Raw genomic sequence first — 20,868 nt, 5'->3', positions numbered from 1 at the left:
AGTTTCGTTTATCACATCAACTTACCACCGGTTCACTTATCTTTGCAAAATAAAATTGCAAATCGAATCACGATCCTAACGGAATACAGCTGTGTCTTTGCACTCAGAGTTGAAACTCGAGAGGTAAAGTAAAAGCGCTAGAATCCGAGAAGTTGAAGAAGAGAGAGACGAAGATGGAAGTTACGTGAAGGGTCAAGATTCGGAAGTCAGTCGGGGAGATTCTTCGGGGCAAAGCCTGAGGGAGAAAATTCGATTCCACGCGTTGTGAGTCGCTAAAGCTCTGGAAGAAAAATCGCTGCAGCTACTCTGTCTCCGTCTCTAATCTCTAGTCTCCAGGCTAGCGTATCTCTGCAAAAGCTGTAGTTTCGCGACCTTGCATCGTGCAAAAGTTTTAATGCATCGTTTAAATTTCTGTATGATGTTTCGCCCTTCTGCATCAGTAAAGAAGTTACTCACAGGATAAAATGTAATTTTTCACTGTGAATCGGCCAACACTTGTTTTGCAAAGATCTTTAGAACATAAGCATATTAGATTCAAACAAGTGACTAAAGATTTATACAGTCTACTCATACAAGATTCACTTCGATGAGTAAGTGCTTCTCCTCTCATTCTTTTGAGAGTGAGCTGGCCTCGGTCGTTCTCCGTTATTGTCCATTATTTCTCTCTTACTCTCGGATCTCATTTGTCTGCTAAGGAAGTAGTCCTTACGGATTGGCCTCGTGCGAAGAGATTTCAAGGTTAGCTTTAGTCAGTAGGCAACTGGGTGAATCCGACACTGTAGCTCTGTTTCCCTAACCAGACACATCTTTCGAGGAAGATGGAAAAGGAAAAAATATCTCTGAGGAACATAACAGTATTGAGAGAAGAAATAATAGACGATTGAAATAAAAAAATAAACAAATAAACTACGTGTTAAACTAATGGCGTACAATATTTTTTTAGACGGATGCTGAGACAGTGTAAGTCACTATTGATATTCATGATTCCAAATTATTGGTATTGTCCGAAAAAAAAAAAAATAAAATTAAAGAAGGATTAAAAATAATTTTAATTTTTATGTCCATGTCTACGCATGCGAACTGATAGACTTCGTTATGTTGGACTAGGTTGTTACACTATACAATTTTCCTAAATACGTAGGCATTTGATATATGGAAGAACTAAAAAAAAAATCTAACAAAACAGAAAAATTGACGAAGGTGATAGAATCCTGAGATAAACAGATAGCACATCATACGAGAACTGTTATTTCATATACCTCAAACTAGATTACGACTCAAATAGATACGACTCGGTTTGCTCGCAAAAAAATTTCAACGTTGTGTGATGAGTTTTTCGATTTTTTTTTTACAATAAACTTTTATATTGAAGATTATACAGATAAAGCGACGAGTACTACAGTATTTTTTTGCTAAAGAACGCGGGCTTAGTTTGAAAAATGAGGATTGAGAATCCAGATATAAACTCGATGTAAAAACCGTGATGCATTGTAATTTTTTAAAATCAGTTATTTTTAAATTGGCAAGTTTTTACCTAATAGCTCGCAGCCAGGTGACCATGAAATGCCAATGTTCAGCCAGGCTTCCTTATTGTTAGCACGTCAGGATTTGCTTACATGCTTCTGTGAGGTGGTAATCAAGCATTCGACATAATTAGCATCGAGTGGGTGCCTCTCCTGCGCGCATGACTCACTCGATTAACTGGATTACCGATGAACATAGGACGTCACGTCACGTTGTTTGGTGGATACGTATGAAACTCATTACATCGAGTCGGACAGTGCTAGCTGATTTCAGTTAGGATGGGTTTGTAATGTTGGAAATTTTCAATTTTTAATATCAACTCACAGGACATTTGATTGATGTGGGCGTAAAATAAGATTGAATCATTTAAAAATTATTCATCTTCCAAAGACAATCACAATTTTTCTTTTTTTTATTTCAACTGATTTTTCTACTCATTAGTCATCAGTCTGGTACGAGCAGTGATCGAGCACCAAAGTTTTTAAAAAATTTTTAAAGCTAACGCTAACCTATTATTTTTTTATCATAATAATCGCGATTGATGTTATTAAATTATATTGTGTTACAAGTGTGGATGTTATGCACAGGAAAATTATAATCTTAATTTGTTAAATTCATTATTTAATCACCTACTATTGATCTATTCATTAATGAGGTAAAAATTTTTTGTGGTTTCTAATACATACGTAAATTTTTAACCAAATCAAGCATCAATATTCATTACGTGATTTTAAATTTCTCAAATTAGATTTGAAAGTAAAAAAAGTTCAGACCATTACTTGAATCCATCAGTACTCTGTTATAAGATTTGCGTATACAGTTGCAAAGATAAAGATTTCTATAAACATTTATATATTTTTACGCAACATTTATTTCATGAATTCCAGGCAACCTTAAGGAGTCAGAGCATCTTCCCACGCGTACCCTGTTTTTGTCACTGCCTCACCATTATTATTATCATGAATCATCCTCACAGGCACATAATTAATTCTTGGGTGTCTCTTGCAAACACATCTGCAAGATATTAATTGCTGTGCTTATCAGTGACAGTAGGATTTCTCAGATGTCTCTGGGCAGAGTGCTCTGTTTGATATGACGTCAGGAGTTTCTGAAACGTCTGTAAAGCGCCCAAATAAGGGGAAATAAGGGGAGAAAAATGCGGGGAAACTCTCGTACTGTTACAGAAAATAAAAGTATGTGTTTGCCAATAAAATGAGGTGTGATTATTCGATAAATTATTAGATGCATTCATGAAAATAAGTGTTAACGAAAGTAAGAGTTCCAAGTTTGATAAAGAATGAGTGTTATTTGTATTTTCAGTAGCTGGTGGAAGTGTACTCGTGTAAGAAAACGTGTTATTATTCCACATTTTATTGAATAAATTAAGTTCTTAAGAAAACAGATAGAAATTTTAATTTCACTTAGAACAACAAAAATATTTTTACAGTACGCTGTAGATAAATTACTAGCTGTGTATTAACAATTACTGTATGTAATGTACTTGTAAGATGTAACTTTGATATTTTCTATATAAAAAACAACTTTTCAGTGTTCAGCAGTCACTCTTTTACAAACTCAACTACTATCTAGAAGTTCGGGTAAAAAAAAAAAAAAACGAAGTATTAACAGACATATGCGCGGTGTCGTCAAGAATTTTTTTTTTTTTCACTTAGATTTTCTTCCCTGTAACTCCTCCTAGCACACTGAATTAATGTTATGGATGCATAATAATTATAAGAGCGTAAGAGTAATTGAAAAGTCTTTGTTAATGTCAATGTTATTGTAATTTGGTTCGCTCCATGGAAACTTCATTAAATGGGGGAAGGAGAGGAGGAGGGCAACAATACATCAGTAACTATTTGACTAGTTTGAAACTAACTCAAGTGTTGTGCACTTAGACGTGACAAGTTCGTAACTTCGGTAGTATGTACATATATTTATTTATTTATTTATTTATACACAGGAGAAAAATATACGAACCCTTTATGCAATTTTCCAGAAAGAAATATACCAGACGATTCACTAAACGTAAAAGTTCTATACACTCGGGCGGTGATCTTATTTTTGGGCTTCAAAGTCCTTTTTGCCCGTCACACAACAATTAATTTTTTTTTCAAGCGACACCCTCATTTTGCACATCGGCAGTGGAAAACTATTCAAACGCATTCAAATGCTAGTTTTTACTCTATTTTAAAAGTTGATGTGAACAATAAACAGTAATAGTTGGCACGTGACCATAAAAAAAGGACTAAGACCGCAAAGACGGTCACGGTCGATAACTACTACATAAATCATACACGTTTTAAACGAAAAGCAATACTTAAAGATTTTTGAAGGATTCCAATATCATTATAACTCCAGACATTATTCTTGTGAGTCGTAAGAATTTTAAAAATATTGACTAATTATATGTAATTATTAAAACTGTAGGATAAAAAATTGAATTGAGTATTTACAAAAAAAATGGCCAAAACATTAGTTTAAATTATGTCGATTACAACATTGTTCGTGTCATTTTTTTACATGATAATCACCGACTCTAAAACCATTGACTCCCAAGGACTAAATAATTACATTTTTCTGACTCAAAATGTTACTTAAATACGCGTTAAAGGACCAAGAAAACATTTAAACGAAACGCAAAAACAAGCAGCATTGAAAAAGGTATGAGTTAGTATGAAATTCTTCATTTTTTTACTACATCAGTCTATCTAACTCTCAAAACAAATAGTTTTTTTCATTGTTTCATTTTAGATACATCTATTTTCCTAGTTATTCCTACAGTTGCTTCATATTTCTAAGTCCAAAGACGAGACCATTACCAGAAGTACTCTACCGGAAATTTTGGTGGCGCTATACAATTGGAAACGCACAGGAATCGACCTTCATTTTCACGAAATTTATTACAAGTCCAAGCTTGTGCGGAGTTTCATTGAAGAAGATATTCATTATCGCAAAGAGATTTGTAGTGCAAGTGGGAATATAATCCAGGACTTTTTCAAACTTATTCGTTGCTCTTACGATGCAATTGTCAAACCTCCATCTACGTTGTACAAGTTTCATTTGGACGATTTGATCTTGGAAAATCGTGAAAAAATTATACACGCTGAACTGTACCCACATGGCAAACCGAATGGTTGTCCAATAAGCAATTTTTCCTCTCCTACTCATTTTAAAGTGAATAATCGTAGAATATTAAAACCAGGTACGCAGGGTATTATTAGTTCATATTAATTATAACTATGTCTTTACAGGTCTAAATTTATCAAGTTTTACCAGAAAAAAGCCTTGATCAGCCCAAACTTCATAAACTGTTGAAAAAGTACAAAGAACAATATTACGGTGGAGGTTGGCATGTGAGTTTGAAATTAAGTTTTTATCCACCACATCTGTATACTTTAAGCATGACCAACTCAATTCAATAAATAATTTATTCATGTACACCCATGGACTACATGTGGTTCTTCAAGGTATTTAACGTAAAACATACTGTAAAGATGTGGATTAAAGGCAGACAGCCTAATCTTGGACTGCTTGTTCTGGTGAAAATGCCATCTAATGACCATCAATGTACGTCATACCCCTTTGTACGTCGTGGTGATGGACCGAGTGAAAAGCAACCTCTACTGCTTTTGATCACTGATAATGACTACTAGGCGTTTGTTCACTGTCATGGATGTACGTACGATAAATATAGTAAATCTAATTTTTTTTCTTTTTTTTCATGCAATATCACAAATTTTAACTTGTTCATTATTAATTAATTTTTAAAAATTGCGACTCATTAGAACGAAACCTGGTAAGCATTGACGTTAGTAGTCTTAGTCATTAGAGTAAATTCTAACATATACACCGATGCCATTCATAAACAGTTATTTTTTTTAATCATAAAATGAAAATTTTCAATATTTTATAAACAAAACAATGAAAAGCTTCTGTTGCTGTAACGTGTGTTCAATATGCTCTTTTCGTGTTAACGTACAAACGTTATTTACAGTAAGAATTCTTGGAAAATCGGTGTTTTGATAAACATGAAGCGGATACAAAGAAACAATTATGAATACAAACGATTGCCACTTACGATCTACAGCACACATAATGCTTTTTAAATCTTGTATTCTTAAATAAAATTTCTTTCGCACAGAATTTTTTAATGGTACGAAAAAGAGAGTGTTTAGTTTAACATGAAATTTTTTACCTCACGCCAGAAATTTTTAATAATTATTGCACGTACATGTTTCTCTCAAATTAAAAAATTTTCAGTTTCTTGTATGAGAAAGCAAAATATATGTATCGAAGCAACTCGATAAGAAGCTGATCATTTCAGAGTAGTTAACAAATAATCAATGATACCTTAGCTAAACTCTAAGCAATAAACTATACTTTTTTATAAGTTCAATGTTAGTCTATAGTTATGTTTGAACGCTGTTAACTTTTGATTGCAGGTATTTTTGAGATTGAATATGGGCTGAGTATGGCAAAATTGATTTACAGCGAGTTAAATTCCAACAAAGGGATCGGTCGATTACCTCAATAAAAAAACACGAAGTTAAGGTGGCTCCAGTGTCTTCAACGTTAAAATTATAAATAACCCAACCTAGGTTAATAAAATTGAATTATATTCTTTGAATTCCCATCTTTCTATTCGTATAAAAAAAAATGAAGGTTGACGATGAAAGTTGTAAGAAATCATGCTTACAAAATCGTAGTTTCAAGACGGGTTAGATAGGAAATGCAAGCTTACGCGATATACAACCTACTGCTGCACTTATATAAATAACCCGTAAGGTGTAAAAAACATACTATCTTGTATATATTATTACGCAGTTTTCGATGACATGAGAAAAGTGTCTTGTTATCGAACAAAATCTTTAAATAATCGGAGACTAAGTATACAGTTGCGAGTGCAAGTCAGCTCTCAGCTGTCTGCATTCTGCAGAGTACATATATATAGGTATAACTACTCTTGAACTTAGGAGCGTATCGTAACAGTTCATCAATTAGGGCACCATAAAACTTTTTTGTTTTTTTATATTGACTCACTAAAGTAACAGATAAAATGTAGAATATGGCTAACAACAGTCTCTACGACAATTTTATACCATATTTTAAAGAAAATAATGATTAATTTTAGTCTCCCCATTTTGATACGGCACTAGGCGCTGGAGCCACCTTAAATGACAATAGTACTGCCGAAAAAGTTGATGTGGACACTAAGCCATGCACCAAGCAAGATCTGTTGATTGATTTTAATGAAATAGGCTTGAATTCTGTCATTGCACCCATAAGTTTCAATGTGTATCAATGCCGAGGACACTGCAGAGTCCGGGATAAGAGTGACACAATTTTTGCAAGTGTACAGGTAAACGTAGCCCGAACATAAATAAATTCTAAAGCATTGAGCAGTCTGTCTCTGCTTAAATAATAGTTTTTGTTATTCACATTTCTCTCTCCGTCATTTGAATATAGTCCTATTGCGTGAATAGAAATTTCAGAACTAAAGCACTACAAGCTAGATATCTTTTATTTTTTCCAGGATGTCCTTATCAACAGAAAACCTGAATTCAGAATAAGAGACGTATGCTGCGCTCCTCGTGACCTCTCGAGCATTCATGTATTTACTTGGGACGAAAAAAATCAATACGTGCTGGTTTCCAATACGAATCAATACGAAGGTAGCCAGACATGGTACTTGGAGCACGAAGCTACCAGTCAAATGAAAATCAGTAGTTGTTTGAAAAAAAAACAAAAAAAAATGATTAATTCAAATGTTATTAGAATTATTTTTTCCATGATAAAAAAAAAATGTATAGATAATTGTTATTTTGAAGAAAAAACTGTGGCCATGAAAATAAATATTATGATAAGTATATATTTAATTAAAGATTTAAAAGCGTTTATTTAATTTAATGAATGGATTCCAAAAAATTTTTCACCATGCAGACTTTTTTTTTATGTACTTCGAGAGAGCATTTTTTGAGCAGAATTTTCTGTCTAACTGACAGCCTGTTCATTAGTTTGTAATTTTTAAGTTAGTTTTGGACAAAATAATAAGAATGTGCACAAAAATGGTACTTCGAGAAATTATTTAAGCCAAAATATTATCACGATCCATAAGAAATGAAAATTTTTCCAGTTTTTTTATTATCGAATTTCCAAAACATTTTTGGGTTATAATCGCATATTCAGTTTTTATTTGTCTCATTAATAAAAAAAAATCGAATCAACAAATTAAAATTTTAAAATCAATTTTTGTTTTACAATATGTACTGCTTGAATAATGGCAAGCAACGTTAAAAACAAGTTTCGTGAGCATTAAACTAGTGTTGGACATTGTCAAGCGCAAGCACATATAAGTATAAAGAAGTAATCATTGTTAAAAAGGATCTAATATATCCACGTACTAATTTTCGAGGAGCGTAGCTCTTGAAATATTACGAACACATTAAGTACAATAGAGCACAAATTTTAAGAGTGAAACTTTGATACGGTTATGAAAGTATGCCTGTAATTCTCCAATCTGAAAAATACGTTGTAGCTAATTATTTCTTCATCGCAAGATCTTAGTTGATATATTTTACCGTATCATCTACATGTACATCAAAGTTCCAGCTAAGGTTAAAATTAGGAAAAAGCTTTCTCATAAAAAAAAATTTTGTATACACTATCACTTAAGTCGAATAAGGCTGTCTAGTTTTCTGAAATACTATATGTGTACTTGTAACCGTTGAGAAAAGCAATTGAAAAATCAGCCGTACATTTCTGTACATCTCATAATTATTGACAATCACCTTATTTTCCTTTTTTTACTCATTTTGTTATATTGGGCATAGAAAGACAAGCTAAACGGGACATATTTTACAGTAAGCCATGAAATTTTTTTTTTACCTCGGAACATTTTTCGTAGTATACGAATGTCAATCTCGTACACTTGCACCTTTAGTAAAATAAAACAGTGTTCGCCTCTGATACGCTTATTGTGATTACACGTTTTAATGTGTGCGGTGTGTGTGGATATATATCCATGTCATCATCGCTATATCTAAATTGCTTCATATTATCTCTAAGGAATGTAGCAGCATATCGAAATTTTTGTAATTTGGCTGCTACTTGACGCTGTGTATTAGTAGATGGCTGGATAGCGAGTCGACAGTCCAAGAATCTCGTACATGGGCATCAGAATTTTAGGAGCATACGAGTACAGAAATAGAGAGTAAAGTAGAGTAAGTCAGCTCATTGTGCTATTTTTTTTTAAGTAGTGTGGAGAATTAACTCAAGTTACCCGCGAGAACACGATAGAGAAAAAACTAGCTAAGATGACGTTATTTACGTCATTTTTAATGATGGTTATTTTAATGGTCATCACAAACTCTAAAACCGTTGACTCTCAGAGCGAAAACTACATTTTTCGGGATCCAAATCCTGATCCAAAACAAGTACCAAGAGAACCATTACCTTGGAGCCAAAGTGTATCCACAAAAGAGGTATAGGTTAAAAGCAGACTCTTTATTATCTTTGTCCATCAGTACATCCAACTAGACACTTCAATGTTTGCTCATTATTTGATACTATATTTATCTATTTTCCTAGTTATTCCTACGATTGCTTCATATATCTGAGTCCGAAGACGAGACCATTACCAGAAGGACTCCACCGGAAATTTTGGTAGCGCTCTACAATTGGAAGCGCACGGGGTATGATCCTCAGTTTCAACAAATATATTACAAGTCTAAGCTTGTACGGGCTTTCCTCGAAGAAGATACGAGCTCTCCTGAAGGCTACCATTATTGTAATAAACAAAGTTGCCTGAATCTACATAAAATCAATCCGATTATCGGGCACTATAAGTTCAAACTAGACGGTTTGACCTTGGAAGATCGTGAAAAAATAATTCACGCTGAACTCCACCTGCACGGCATACTGAATCCTTGTTCAATATATAATTCTCCCTCCAACTCAAAACCTACGGTAATTAAATTTGAAACACTGAATATTTTTTTCTCATCACGGGTGCACTTTGCACTATAGGGCTTCACTTTGCACCCTTTGATCACTTCAAGCCCCCGGGCCAGAGGTAATTGGTGGGCGTAAAGTGTTTGTATATTAGGGAAGAAAAATGACGTTGGCACCTTCTACATCTCTGCTCATTATCCTTAGATACAATACTCATAATTTGTAATGATACATTTAATACATCAATAGATTACTAGTAATTCGTTATTATTACCATCATGTTTCCACAGGTTACAATTTACCAAGTTTTACCAGGTGAAGAACAGGAGAATCTCCCTCGTCATAAGCTGTTGAGTCAGCATCAAAACCTAGATTACAATGATGGTTGGCAAGTGAGTTTTATACTTAAATTGGATCAACCTCATCTGTCCCTAAGAGAACGGATAATTTTTCGTTTTATCATTTATTCATGGACTAAACGTGCTTCTTAAAGGTGTTCAATGTGACAAAGACCGTTAGGGAGTGGATTAATGATACTCAGTCAAACCGTGGACTTTATGTAGTGGTAAAAATTCCATATTTCTTGCATCACTGTTTGGAAAAACCGTTTGTCCGTCGCACTGTTGGGCCGAGTGAAAAGCAACCTCTTCTGCTTTTGATTACTGATGATAACTACGAGGGGTCTGGTCGCTGCAATGGATGTACGTACAGTAAAAATAATAGTGCTAAGTACTATTTTTATCTATTTCCACTCAGGGTTATGAAAATACAAATGGTCTATTACTCGGAACATAGATTGATTATATTTTCGATTTGTATTAATTTAATAACTGTCTGAATTTTGACAAATATAGATTGAGACAAATAAATCACATTACCTATCACACGACTTAGAACAAGGCTTCAGTGATGAAATAATTAACATTTTAAGATAGGATTATTTATGTTACTTTTTATTTTATCATTAGCAAAAGGTAACTCTTTTTTTTTGGAGTTTAAGGTTTTTTAACTTTTAATGACAAATTTTTAAACCATGGAGAGCTGTTGTAGTTAATATAAATGACAAAAAATTAACAATGTAGAATTTTTTTTTTACTATTTAAAAGAATAAATTATGTATTAGATGCAAATATTATAACAGACTTTTATCCAAAAGTACTTATTATATACTTTCATTTAACGTATAGTATCAGTTTTTCATTTATCTACGTGTGTGTGGCGGAAAGAAATAATATATTTTGTAATTAAACTCTACGCTAAAGAAATCTTTCTCCTGATAAACATTTATACTGTTCAAATGACCAAACAATATCATTATTTACTTTATTAATTAACAGTACCTAATTTCTTTCGTTATTTACTAAGAATACACAACAAAATCGATCTCTGCCTGAAATCTGCAGCCGATACAAATGATATTAAGTGAAGTATGGCACTTAACAGCTAAAACTGCAAATGTCGTATTACATAAAAGAAAATATATATTAATTTCTTTTTAATTGATCTAATTTTTTCTACCTTTTTAAGCCAACAAAACTTACAATAGTATTTTTTGTAAAAATTACTTACGTTTACTTTCTTGGTCTAAAAAAGGGGTTGACCAAAAATTACTGTAGTGTAAACGAACTGACTGGCAGCAAGTTTTCAACTAAAATTAGGGCAAATTGACTTACGATTGATTGAAGTTATTTTTTACTGCAGGTTTGGAGAAGGTTGACCACGGACTAAGCATTCCAGAGTTATTGTACGAGAACTTAAAATCTGGGGATGAGAAAGCTGAGTTACCTCCAAAGCAAATACTAAATACAACTCTGGACAGAGTAGAAACCAAGCCATGCGCCAAGCGAGATTTGATTATCGATTTTGATGAAATAGGCTTGAATTCTGTCATTGCGCCCAGAAGCTTCAATGCATATCAATGTCGAGGACACTGTAGAAGCCGGGACGAGAGTAACACAATTTTCGCAAGTATTCAGGTAAATGTAGCCCGAACATAAATAAATTCTAAAGCATTGAGCAGTCTGTCTCTGCTTTAAATATAGTTTTTGTTTTGATTTTATTTTGATAGTTGCATTGATTTGTGTTAAATGGCAGTTTTTACTATTGAAAATATTCTCTTCATTATTTGATCATGTGATTGTATAGTAATTATGACTGTATATGTAATATGGGCTTGTTAGAATCAGATTTTCTGGAACATTAAATTTTTAATCAATTGATCAACCAAATTATGTGAGTAATTCAACAAAAAATATGTTGCTAACCTTTTAATATTTCAGGATTTCCATATCATCGCAAAACCTGAAACCAGAGTAAGGGATATGTGCTGCACACCTCCTCACTTATCGAGTATTCACGTATTAACTTGGGACGGAAAAAATCAATACGTGTTGCGAAAATTGCCAGACATGGTAGTTGAAGCATGTAACTGCAATTTCCACACAAAGCCTTAGTTTTTTAAATATAAACATAATTAATTTAAGTTAATTTTGCCTTTGCATTGCAAAGAAACAATGGGTGTATTGGTGGAGGTAATTTCAAGAAAATTGTGTCAATGAAAATAAATGTGATGCTTATTCAATATTAAATTAAAGATTAAGAAATATTTATTTTATTTGATCGGCAAATTCAGGAATAGCTTTTACGAAAAGTTTATTTTTTTATTTTTTTTTTTTTAAGTTCCTTCAAAAAATTTGAGAGCATTTAGTATACCAGCCGAATTTTTTACTTAACCGTCAGATTCTTATGTTAATTTATGCCTTCATACTTCCTTTTAAGCAAGTAATAAAAAAGTATACAAATGTAGTTGAAAAATAAAAATAAATAAAAAATGATAAAATTTTCGATATTTGCAATCCTTTCCCGAAATTTGAATGATCATAACTTTTGATGGTAATGATGTTTTAAGAAATCTTTAGTTAATAGAAATTTCAGCTTTTTGTAAGCAACTCTGCAGGACCCCTTGGAAATAGAGTACCTCAGAATGGTTGAAAAGGAAAAACTTTTTATTTTTCAAAATTACAGTTCAAGTTCAAACAAAAGATGAAAGACATGTTAGTCACATAATTCCAGTTGGTCATTTTTACTTAGCCCTCTTCTCTGCAGAATATAAGGACTAAAACAAAAATTTTCTTCTTACCTCGGGACATTTTTCGTAGCATAGTAAAATAAAACAGTCTTCGCCACTGATACGCTATTTTTGATTACTTGTTTTAATGTGTGTGGTGATATATATATATATACATATATTGTCGTCATAGAATAGTTATCATCCATGTCGTCATCGTTATAATTAGATTGTTTCACATCACTTTTAAGGAATGTAGCAGCATATCGAAATTTTTGTAATTTGGCTGCTTCTTGATCTTGTGTATTAGTGTATGGCTGGATAGCGAGTCGACAGTCCAAGAATCTCGTACATGGGCATCAGAATTTTAGGAGCATACGAGTACAGAAATAGAGAGTAAAGTAGAGTAAGTCAGCTCATTGTGCTATTTTTTTTTAAGTAGTGTGGAGAATTAACTCAAGTTACCCGCGAGAACACGATAGAGAAAAAACTAGCTAAGATGACGTTATTTACGTCATTTTTAATGATGGTTATTTTAATGGTCATTATAAACTCTAAAACCGTTGACTCTCAAGGGCTAAATAATTACACTTTTCCAACTCCAAATGCAACTTCAATACGCGTTAAAGGACCAAGAAAACATTTAAACGAAACGCAAAAACAAGCAGCATTGAAAAAGGTATGAGTTAGTATGAAATTCTTCATTTTTTTACTACATCAGTCTATCTAACTCTCAAAACAAATAGTTTTTTTCATTGTTTCATTTTATATACATCTATTTTCCTAGTTATTCCTACGATTGCTTCATATTTCTGAGTCCGAAGATAACGTGTCTGTTACCAGTGAGACTCCACCGGAAATTTTGGTGGCACTTTACAATTGGAAGCGCACGGGATATGATCCTCAGTTTCAACAAATATATTACAAGTCTAAGCTTGTGCGGGCTTTCCTTGAAGAAAAAACAGAACCTGGACCCCGTGATATATACCTATTTTGTGATGAAAAAATATGTCGGAATTCAAATGGCAACTATGAAGTCGTTGGACGCTATGATTTCAAACTGGACGGTTTGACCTTGGAAGATCGTGAAAAAATAATTCACGCTGAACTCCACCTGCACAACATAAAAAATACTTGTCATACATACACTTTTGCCTCCAATACTAACCATACGGTAATTAAATTGATTAAATAAGACACTGGATATTTTTTTCCCACCATGGGTGCACTTTGCCGTGTAGGACATCACTTTGTACCCTTTGATCACTTCGAGCCCCCGGGCCAGAGGTAATTAGCGGATGTGCAGTGTCCGAATGGCACAAAATACGACTTTGCATCTTCGGGAAAAAAAATCTCATTTGCACCTTGGGCACAAACATACAAAAACCTGCCCCTCGGGTGATAGTTTTTAACTTTGCCCCCGTAAAACGAAATAGTAGTTTTTTTATTTTAGAACATTTTTCATGATATTTGGACGTTTAGCGCTCCCTTGGTAGAAGAAACAGTGTTTGACACATACGATCCATCTAACCGGGGCTATCTTGCGGTCTTTAGGGCCGTAAAATAGTCTATAAACTGTAAATTCAAGCGTGTTAAAGTACACATTTAAAAGTGTGTGTAGTTAATTTTTTATTTTTTCTCTTTTTTTAAAGCACATTGTGGTGGCGTGAATAATAATTTTAAGGACAACCAAATCTATGATTTTCCATGAGGTTTATCATTTCCATTAAGCTGGACTCATTTGAATGGGAAAAATCAATGTAAAAAAACTGTGGAGTGAAAAAATGTGGCCGTCATATATTCAACACATTTACAAGTGTGTAAAATCCGTGACAGAAATGTTTTACTTTCTACAGTCATCTTATATCAATCGTTAACAAAAAAAATATTTTAGTTTGATAGAATAAATACAATAGTTTACGAAACATCAATTTGATTGTTCTTGATGCGTTTAACAAGACTACTACAAAGCGTTTTATAAAAATGGAATAACGATTACACGTTTTGAACGTATACTTTAACACACTTGGATTTTACAGTGAAAGTGGTGATAACGCTCTAGTAACAATAAACTTGTCGTTAAACACTCTCATTTTGCCCTACAGTTTTTGATGTAACTAGACTTTCGAAAAATTTTAAATATTTACACAAATCGTCTACCAATTTTTCTCTAAGAAGTCTTACTGCCTCTTGTCTACATGTTTGCTTATTATCTTTCTATTCTAAAATTATTATTTGTAATAATACGTCTTATGATATCAACAAACCCATGACTAATTTGTTAATCATATTACCATGTTTTTACAGATTAAACTTTACCAAATTTTACCAGGTAAAGACGAATATTATATTCCCAGTCATAGGTTAGTGAATGAGTATCAATCCCAAGATTACAACGACCGTTATCACGTAAGTTGCATGTATAGTTTTAGCCGACTACATGTGTACGGAACAGCGAGAACACTTTTCATTTTTTTTATTAATCAATTAATTAAACATGCTTCTTGAAGATATTCAATGTGACAAAGACCGTGAAGGAGTGGATTAATGATACTCAGTCAAACCGTGGACTTTATGTCTTGGCAGAAATTGATCCCTTGGCATTTCAGTGTTCGATGCGACCGTTTGTCCGTCGCACTGTTGGGTCGAGTGAAAAGCAACCTTTACTGCTTTTGTTTACTGATGATAACTACGAGGGGTCTGGTCGCTGCAATGGATGTACGTACAGTAAAAATAATAGTGCTAAGTACTATTTTTATCTATTTCCACTCAGGGTTATGAAAATACAAATGGTCTATTACTTGGGACGTATATTAATTATATTTGTGGTTTGTATTAATTTAATGACTAATTAGATTTTGACTAAATCCTTGTTCTCCAAATGCTAAAAAATTTGATGTTTTTATTCGTTTACGCGTAGTTACAATTGAACCATTGAAGAATATTGTATGGGAAAAGAAGAAATTACATATGTGATAAAATTTATATTTAAAAATTCCCATAATACACTTTTATTACACTTCTAGTTATGGTTTATCTGCATGTCCAGAGCAGGAGACAATAATTAATTTTTAATTACCTTTCAGATTAGAAAAACATTTTTTCTTGATAAACAGATTTATTGTATATTTTTAATAAATGCAGGTGAAAAATACTTTAGTAATCTACTTCAATAATTAGTTATACGTATCCTACAATCTGTAGCAGACATAATGATAGGCTTCTTGAAGCCAACAAAATTCTTAATATTTTTTTTTGTAAGAATTACTGACCTTTACTTTCTTGGTCTAAAAAAGGGCTTGACAAAAAATTACTGTAGTGTTACCGAACTGACTGGCAGCATCTTAAATTTTTAGTTTTCAACTAAAATTAAAGCAAATTGACTTACGATTGATTGAAGTTATTTTTTACTGCAGGTTTGGAGAAGGTTGACCACGGACTAAGCATTCCAGAGTTATTGTACGAGAACTTAAAATCTGGGGATGAGAAAGCTGAGTTACCTCCAAAGCAAATACTAAGTACAACTGCGGACAGAGTAGACACCAAGCCATGTGCCAAGCGAGATTTGATTATCGATTTTGATGAAATAGGCTTGAATTCTGTCATTGCGCCCAGAAGCTTCAATGCATATCAATGTCGAGGACACTGTAGAAGTAAGGTTGAAAGTGGCACGTTTTACGCAACTGTACAGGTGAGTTTTGCTGGGGAAACCATACATTTTAAGAGTTGCCTTAGTTTTAGTTAAAAATGCAGCGTTAAGGATTAAAAAATTTTCTCTTCGTTATTTAAACATGTGGAGTCTTCAGAGCTTCCGATGTTTAAAGAAACAATCATCTAAATCATTAAATTAAACGAACGAATTTTGTCATCCTTTTAATATTTCAGGATACCCATGTCAACAACACCACTGGGTTTAAAAGAAGTGACATGTGTTGTGCTCCTCGGGGTCTGTCAAGCATTCACGTATTTACTTGGGACGGAAAGAATCAGTACGTGCTACGAAAATTGCCAGACATGGTACTTGGAGCATGTAGCTGCCAATCTAATGCAAATAATTAGTCTTTCAAGAAAAAAAAGATTTAATCCCAGTTAATGTTATCCTTCTACTATGAGAAAATGAATGATACATTGATAATTGTATTTTTGAGACAATTCTAAAAATAAATATTGATGTTATGATAGCATAATTAGTTGTTTCATGAAAGAGACAAATATATTTATAATATTCAATCCATTAATTCTGCAAAAGCTTTTACAATCAATTTTCATTTTTCCAAGACAACTTAGGTAATTTAAGGGTACTGCAGTTACTTCTACACTGAGAGAAAAATTTAATTTTTATCGTGATTTTCGCGGCTTTCATCTACAATTAAATTATTGCAATGCGACATCACATGTTCAACTCGTCTGTACTTGGAGACAAAATCATAAAATTATTTGAAAAACATTACACTCGTTTCTCAAGTGTCCATGTCACAACAGCATTGATCCGATTATCTAAAATATTGTCATTAAATGTAAAAATAATTATAACCTAAAAACATCAAACACATTTTGCTAAATAAAGTCTGTTATAAATTTTCGAAATTTACATTTTTCGTTGTACAATATCGTTCAATCGCGTCGTAGGAGTAGGTGTACAATTGTTCAGGTCATCATATTAAATGAAAAATGTTTGGTGAGCATATCAGTACTTTACTGTTTGCCAGTTATGTCAAATAATATTGGCTTCCAAGTATTGGGCGTGTACATTATGCCATTTACTACTAACTTTAGTTGAAAACAATACAAAAATTCAAACCTCAAAGCATATTTATGGTCAACCACCAAGCCAAAATAAAAAGTAAGAATCAAAAATTCATTTAAACGTTTGAATAAAAACATTCAAATGATCAAGGTAACTGTCTCTTAAGTTACGTCATGGAAGTCGTAAAGTTTTTTATCAATAGATTTCAAGAAAAACGTATTCTACAGAAACACAACTGTTACAAATTGAAAGTTCTTTATTCCTTCGTGAGTAAAATAAATTGTGTTCACTGCTAAAGGTGAAGTATTTAAACATTTGCCGCATAATGGTATACGCTGCGAGTGAGTAAATGTTCTATATGTATATGCAAGACGTGACAAGAATGGTAGGGACAAAACAATATACTGTTCTCAAGTAGATAGACAAAAATAGAATGTATAAATCACTAAGATATTTTGCAGTTGCATCAAGTTATTTTTATTTATATAAAGAGCAATGCACTGTACTGTATGTAAAATAAGCCGACGCTTTATTTATATACTGATAAAAAACTGCTTATTAATATTTCCATTATCCTTAAAGGGGCAAGATTTTGATGCAAATCGCAAGTAATACTATACATTGCTACACCACGGTTGTCAGCAAATTAGTCCTCATATGAAAGTCGTTAAGGGGAAAAGGACAATCGACCGCAAAGTCCGTGGCGAGAGAAACGAGCATTGTTTTTAATTAATGTTTGTTGTATGAACGTCATTTATTTTTAATTAATGTTTGTTGTATAAACGTCATTTATTTTTAATCATTTTGCTACATTATTTTATCCTGAATTTATCATCAAACTAACAAGATTTTTTGGAATAATCAGTCATATCAGATTCAAACATTGTTCTGTTTATTCTCTTGTGCTTATAAATGGTTGGACATAAAAATGTTGTTTTGTCGTACATTTGGGGCTTTCCAAACACTTTTATCGATTTTAGGATAAAAAGCTCGCAATTAAATATTGTTAAACTTCATGTTAAATAGTGCATATTTCAACCACCCTACGTATGATTCGATAGAAATGTAAAATAACACATCATCATTGATTTACAGTAAATCGAAAGCAGTTTTTTAAATCCCAATTATAATAGCATGTAGATGCACGAGCATGCACACAGTTCGTTAGAATTACTGCGAAATATCTATTTAAAAAAATAAAATTAGACAGTAATAGTAACAAAAATAATAACAAAAGAATAGATACGACCAAAATACCAATTTTTTTTAAATAAGAAGAATGTTGCTCAAAAAAACTTTGTACTAATCAAAAGGCAGCTAAATTGTAATTTTTAAGTTTCATGACTGATTTAATTAAAGAAAAAACTTTTTCCGCCCTCTGGTGGTTTTGGGAGGCTGGTACTTTTTCGGGCAAAAAAGCAGTTTTCCGATACTCGTTCGAAAAGTCTCCTTTACGAACCTCGTTATGGACCTCGCCTTCGGCTCGGGCCGCAAACCTCTCGGTTCGCAAACAAAGACTTTTCAAACTCGTAGGAAAACTACTACTGATTAATGAGACTGGAAATAAATACTAATTCAAAAAATACATTAGTTCTAGGAAATAAAGTATAATAAAACATGAATTAACTCCTTTGATATTCATTTACAATAATTATTTCGACTTTGCGAATAAGAAATATCAGCATTTTTATCGTATAGCAGAATATTTTTTATGGTATGATGAGAAATAACATATTCTCTAATGTTTCTGTAAATTAAAAGAGAAAAAACTTTTCTAAGGCAAAAAAAAATAGTTTATGATGTTTGTTCAAACGATTGCGTTTAAAAAAAATCCTCGGACTGTCAACCAAAACGACTGGTGTTTTCAGATTCTGGGCCCAAAATTACATAGAAATTCCTTTATTATATGCTCTGATACTCTGCTATTGTACGCTCGACCCTTCCCAACAGGATGAATTATAATTTTTCTAAATTTTTACTGTGACAGAGTTAGAAACATATGGTTGTAAAATTTCTGAATTTCATTGTTTCTAATTATGCATACATAAAATAAAGTTAGCAAATTTTTGTACTAAAAATAGAAAATTTTCTTCAAGATAAATCCATGTGAAGCTTCTTTGTTTCAATTTTTCTAGTACACAAAAGAGATCGTTATTTAATTGGCTATAGTAGATGCGTTTTAATTAAAACCAAGCATCATGTTTAATTTTCATGCGCAATAGAAAAGGTTAATATGACTAGATAAGTTCAACTTTTGGAAATTTCGAAAATTGTATACTATCATACTTGTTGTAGAGTAACCTTCATTTATAATCATGAAAGTTTTTTTTAACTATTTCGGAGGTTAAGTCATTTTCGAGTGGCAGAAGCCTGTTAATATAATATTCATCTCATAGCTAAAGATATACGGAATGTATTTTTGCTTCAGTTCAACACGTACGTCTTTACGAAGCCTTGAGTATAACTACACCTTATCGACATCATTGAGTGGGGGTTCAAGTATATATTAAAACGATTTAGTTAGAATAGAATTAGTTATTGACTTAACAGCAATAAATCCACAAGAAACTTGTATAGTAACGTAAAATGGGTGCGGCTGTCAAAATAACTTCTTTACTAGTTCTTATCTTAGTAATTACCATTGTAGTTGGTCATGGTAAGTATTTTTTGTTGCTTATATAATTCTCCTTAAAAGATTTAGTATTAAAAACATTACTTGATGAAGCCTGCTTACTTAAGACTTCATCGATCCAAGCATATGGTATTGCGCGTAGGAAAATAACCATCTTGGTGATGTCGCTTGTACAGTTGTAAAAAGTTTTATTTTTTTATTCAATTATTACTACAAATAATAAGGTTTTGTCGATTTTTTTTTTCTTTTTTCTTTTGACGACGTGAATTACTTCAAGTCTTGGCTCCAAAACATATCAGCTGAGTCAGAATCTAGGGATTATATCTGAACCGTAGTAGTTTTCTGTTTTTTAAATTCTTCTACTCAATTTTTACGAAGATTTTTCTAGATCTGCGAGTCATGTCGTTGGTGAATAAAAATGGTTTTTGTTATTAAACTGAATATTGAAAATTTACTAAAACTTGTAAAGAAAAATTAAAAAAGCACAGTAAAGGATATACTTTTACGTATAAAAAAATGTAATTTTTACTTGTATTTTACAATTTTACTAGTTGGCAAGGAGTTTATCTGATTATTTGATTTGTGTTAACTAAATCACCAAGTGTCAAGAACGTGAACATTGTAACTAGTATATTAAATTTAAAAAAACAAAAATTATTTCTATTATTTTTGAGCTAAAACTACAAATACTTTGTCAATTCTTCCTTGACAGTTCTATTTTTATTTTCAAATTTTTCTTTGAACAATATAAGTCGTACGTCTTTGCATCAAAAAAAACTTTTTATTACTTAGTGCATAGTACGTTTTTTTAACTAAGTAAAATTTTGTTATGTTGTATCATACTAGAAAAAAAAGATCTTCGTCCGAAAAAATTTTTTGTTTTTCTTCACTTTAAAAATTTAAGTTTTGAATTTTGGTTATACTGATAAACATTTTGTCTTTCTT

The 20,868-nt window shown here is 32.3% G+C and overlaps 3 protein-coding genes across 3 annotated transcripts in view; 2 read left to right on the top strand and 1 right to left on the bottom strand.

Annotated features, from left to right (window-relative positions):
• Positions 1–20,868, bottom strand: part of cpx (synaptic transmission protein complexin) — a 341,835-nt gene that overhangs the window by 239,437 nt on the left and 81,530 nt on the right. The window lies entirely within an intron of this gene.
• On the top strand, positions 8,868–11,474 carry LOC149375056 (bone morphogenetic protein 10-like). Its single transcript, XM_089590439.1, has 5 exons — positions 8,868–9,008; positions 9,115–9,492; positions 9,768–9,869; positions 9,971–10,178; positions 11,179–11,474. The coding sequence occupies exons 1-5, from the start codon at positions 8,868–8,870 to the stop codon at positions 11,472–11,474; spliced, it is 1,125 nt and encodes a 374-aa protein (XP_089446565.1).
• On the top strand, positions 13,764–16,684 carry LOC149375055 (bone morphogenetic protein 7-like). Its single transcript, XM_089590438.1, has 6 exons — positions 13,764–13,831; positions 14,027–14,102; positions 14,852–14,953; positions 15,055–15,262; positions 15,961–16,235; positions 16,430–16,684. The coding sequence occupies exons 1-6, from the start codon at positions 13,764–13,766 to the stop codon at positions 16,601–16,603; spliced, it is 903 nt and encodes a 300-aa protein (XP_089446564.1). The 3' UTR covers positions 16,604–16,684.

The sequence above is a fragment of the Copidosoma floridanum genome, unplaced genomic scaffold (assembly GCF_036245765.1).
Source record: "Copidosoma floridanum isolate Cflo_tuat_1 unplaced genomic scaffold, Cflo_Japanese_pri ptg000012l, whole genome shotgun sequence".
NCBI lineage: Eukaryota > Metazoa > Arthropoda > Insecta > Hymenoptera > Encyrtidae > Copidosoma > Copidosoma floridanum.
Note: the sequence above shows the minus strand (reverse complement) of the source record. Positions and strands in the feature narration are given on the sequence as shown.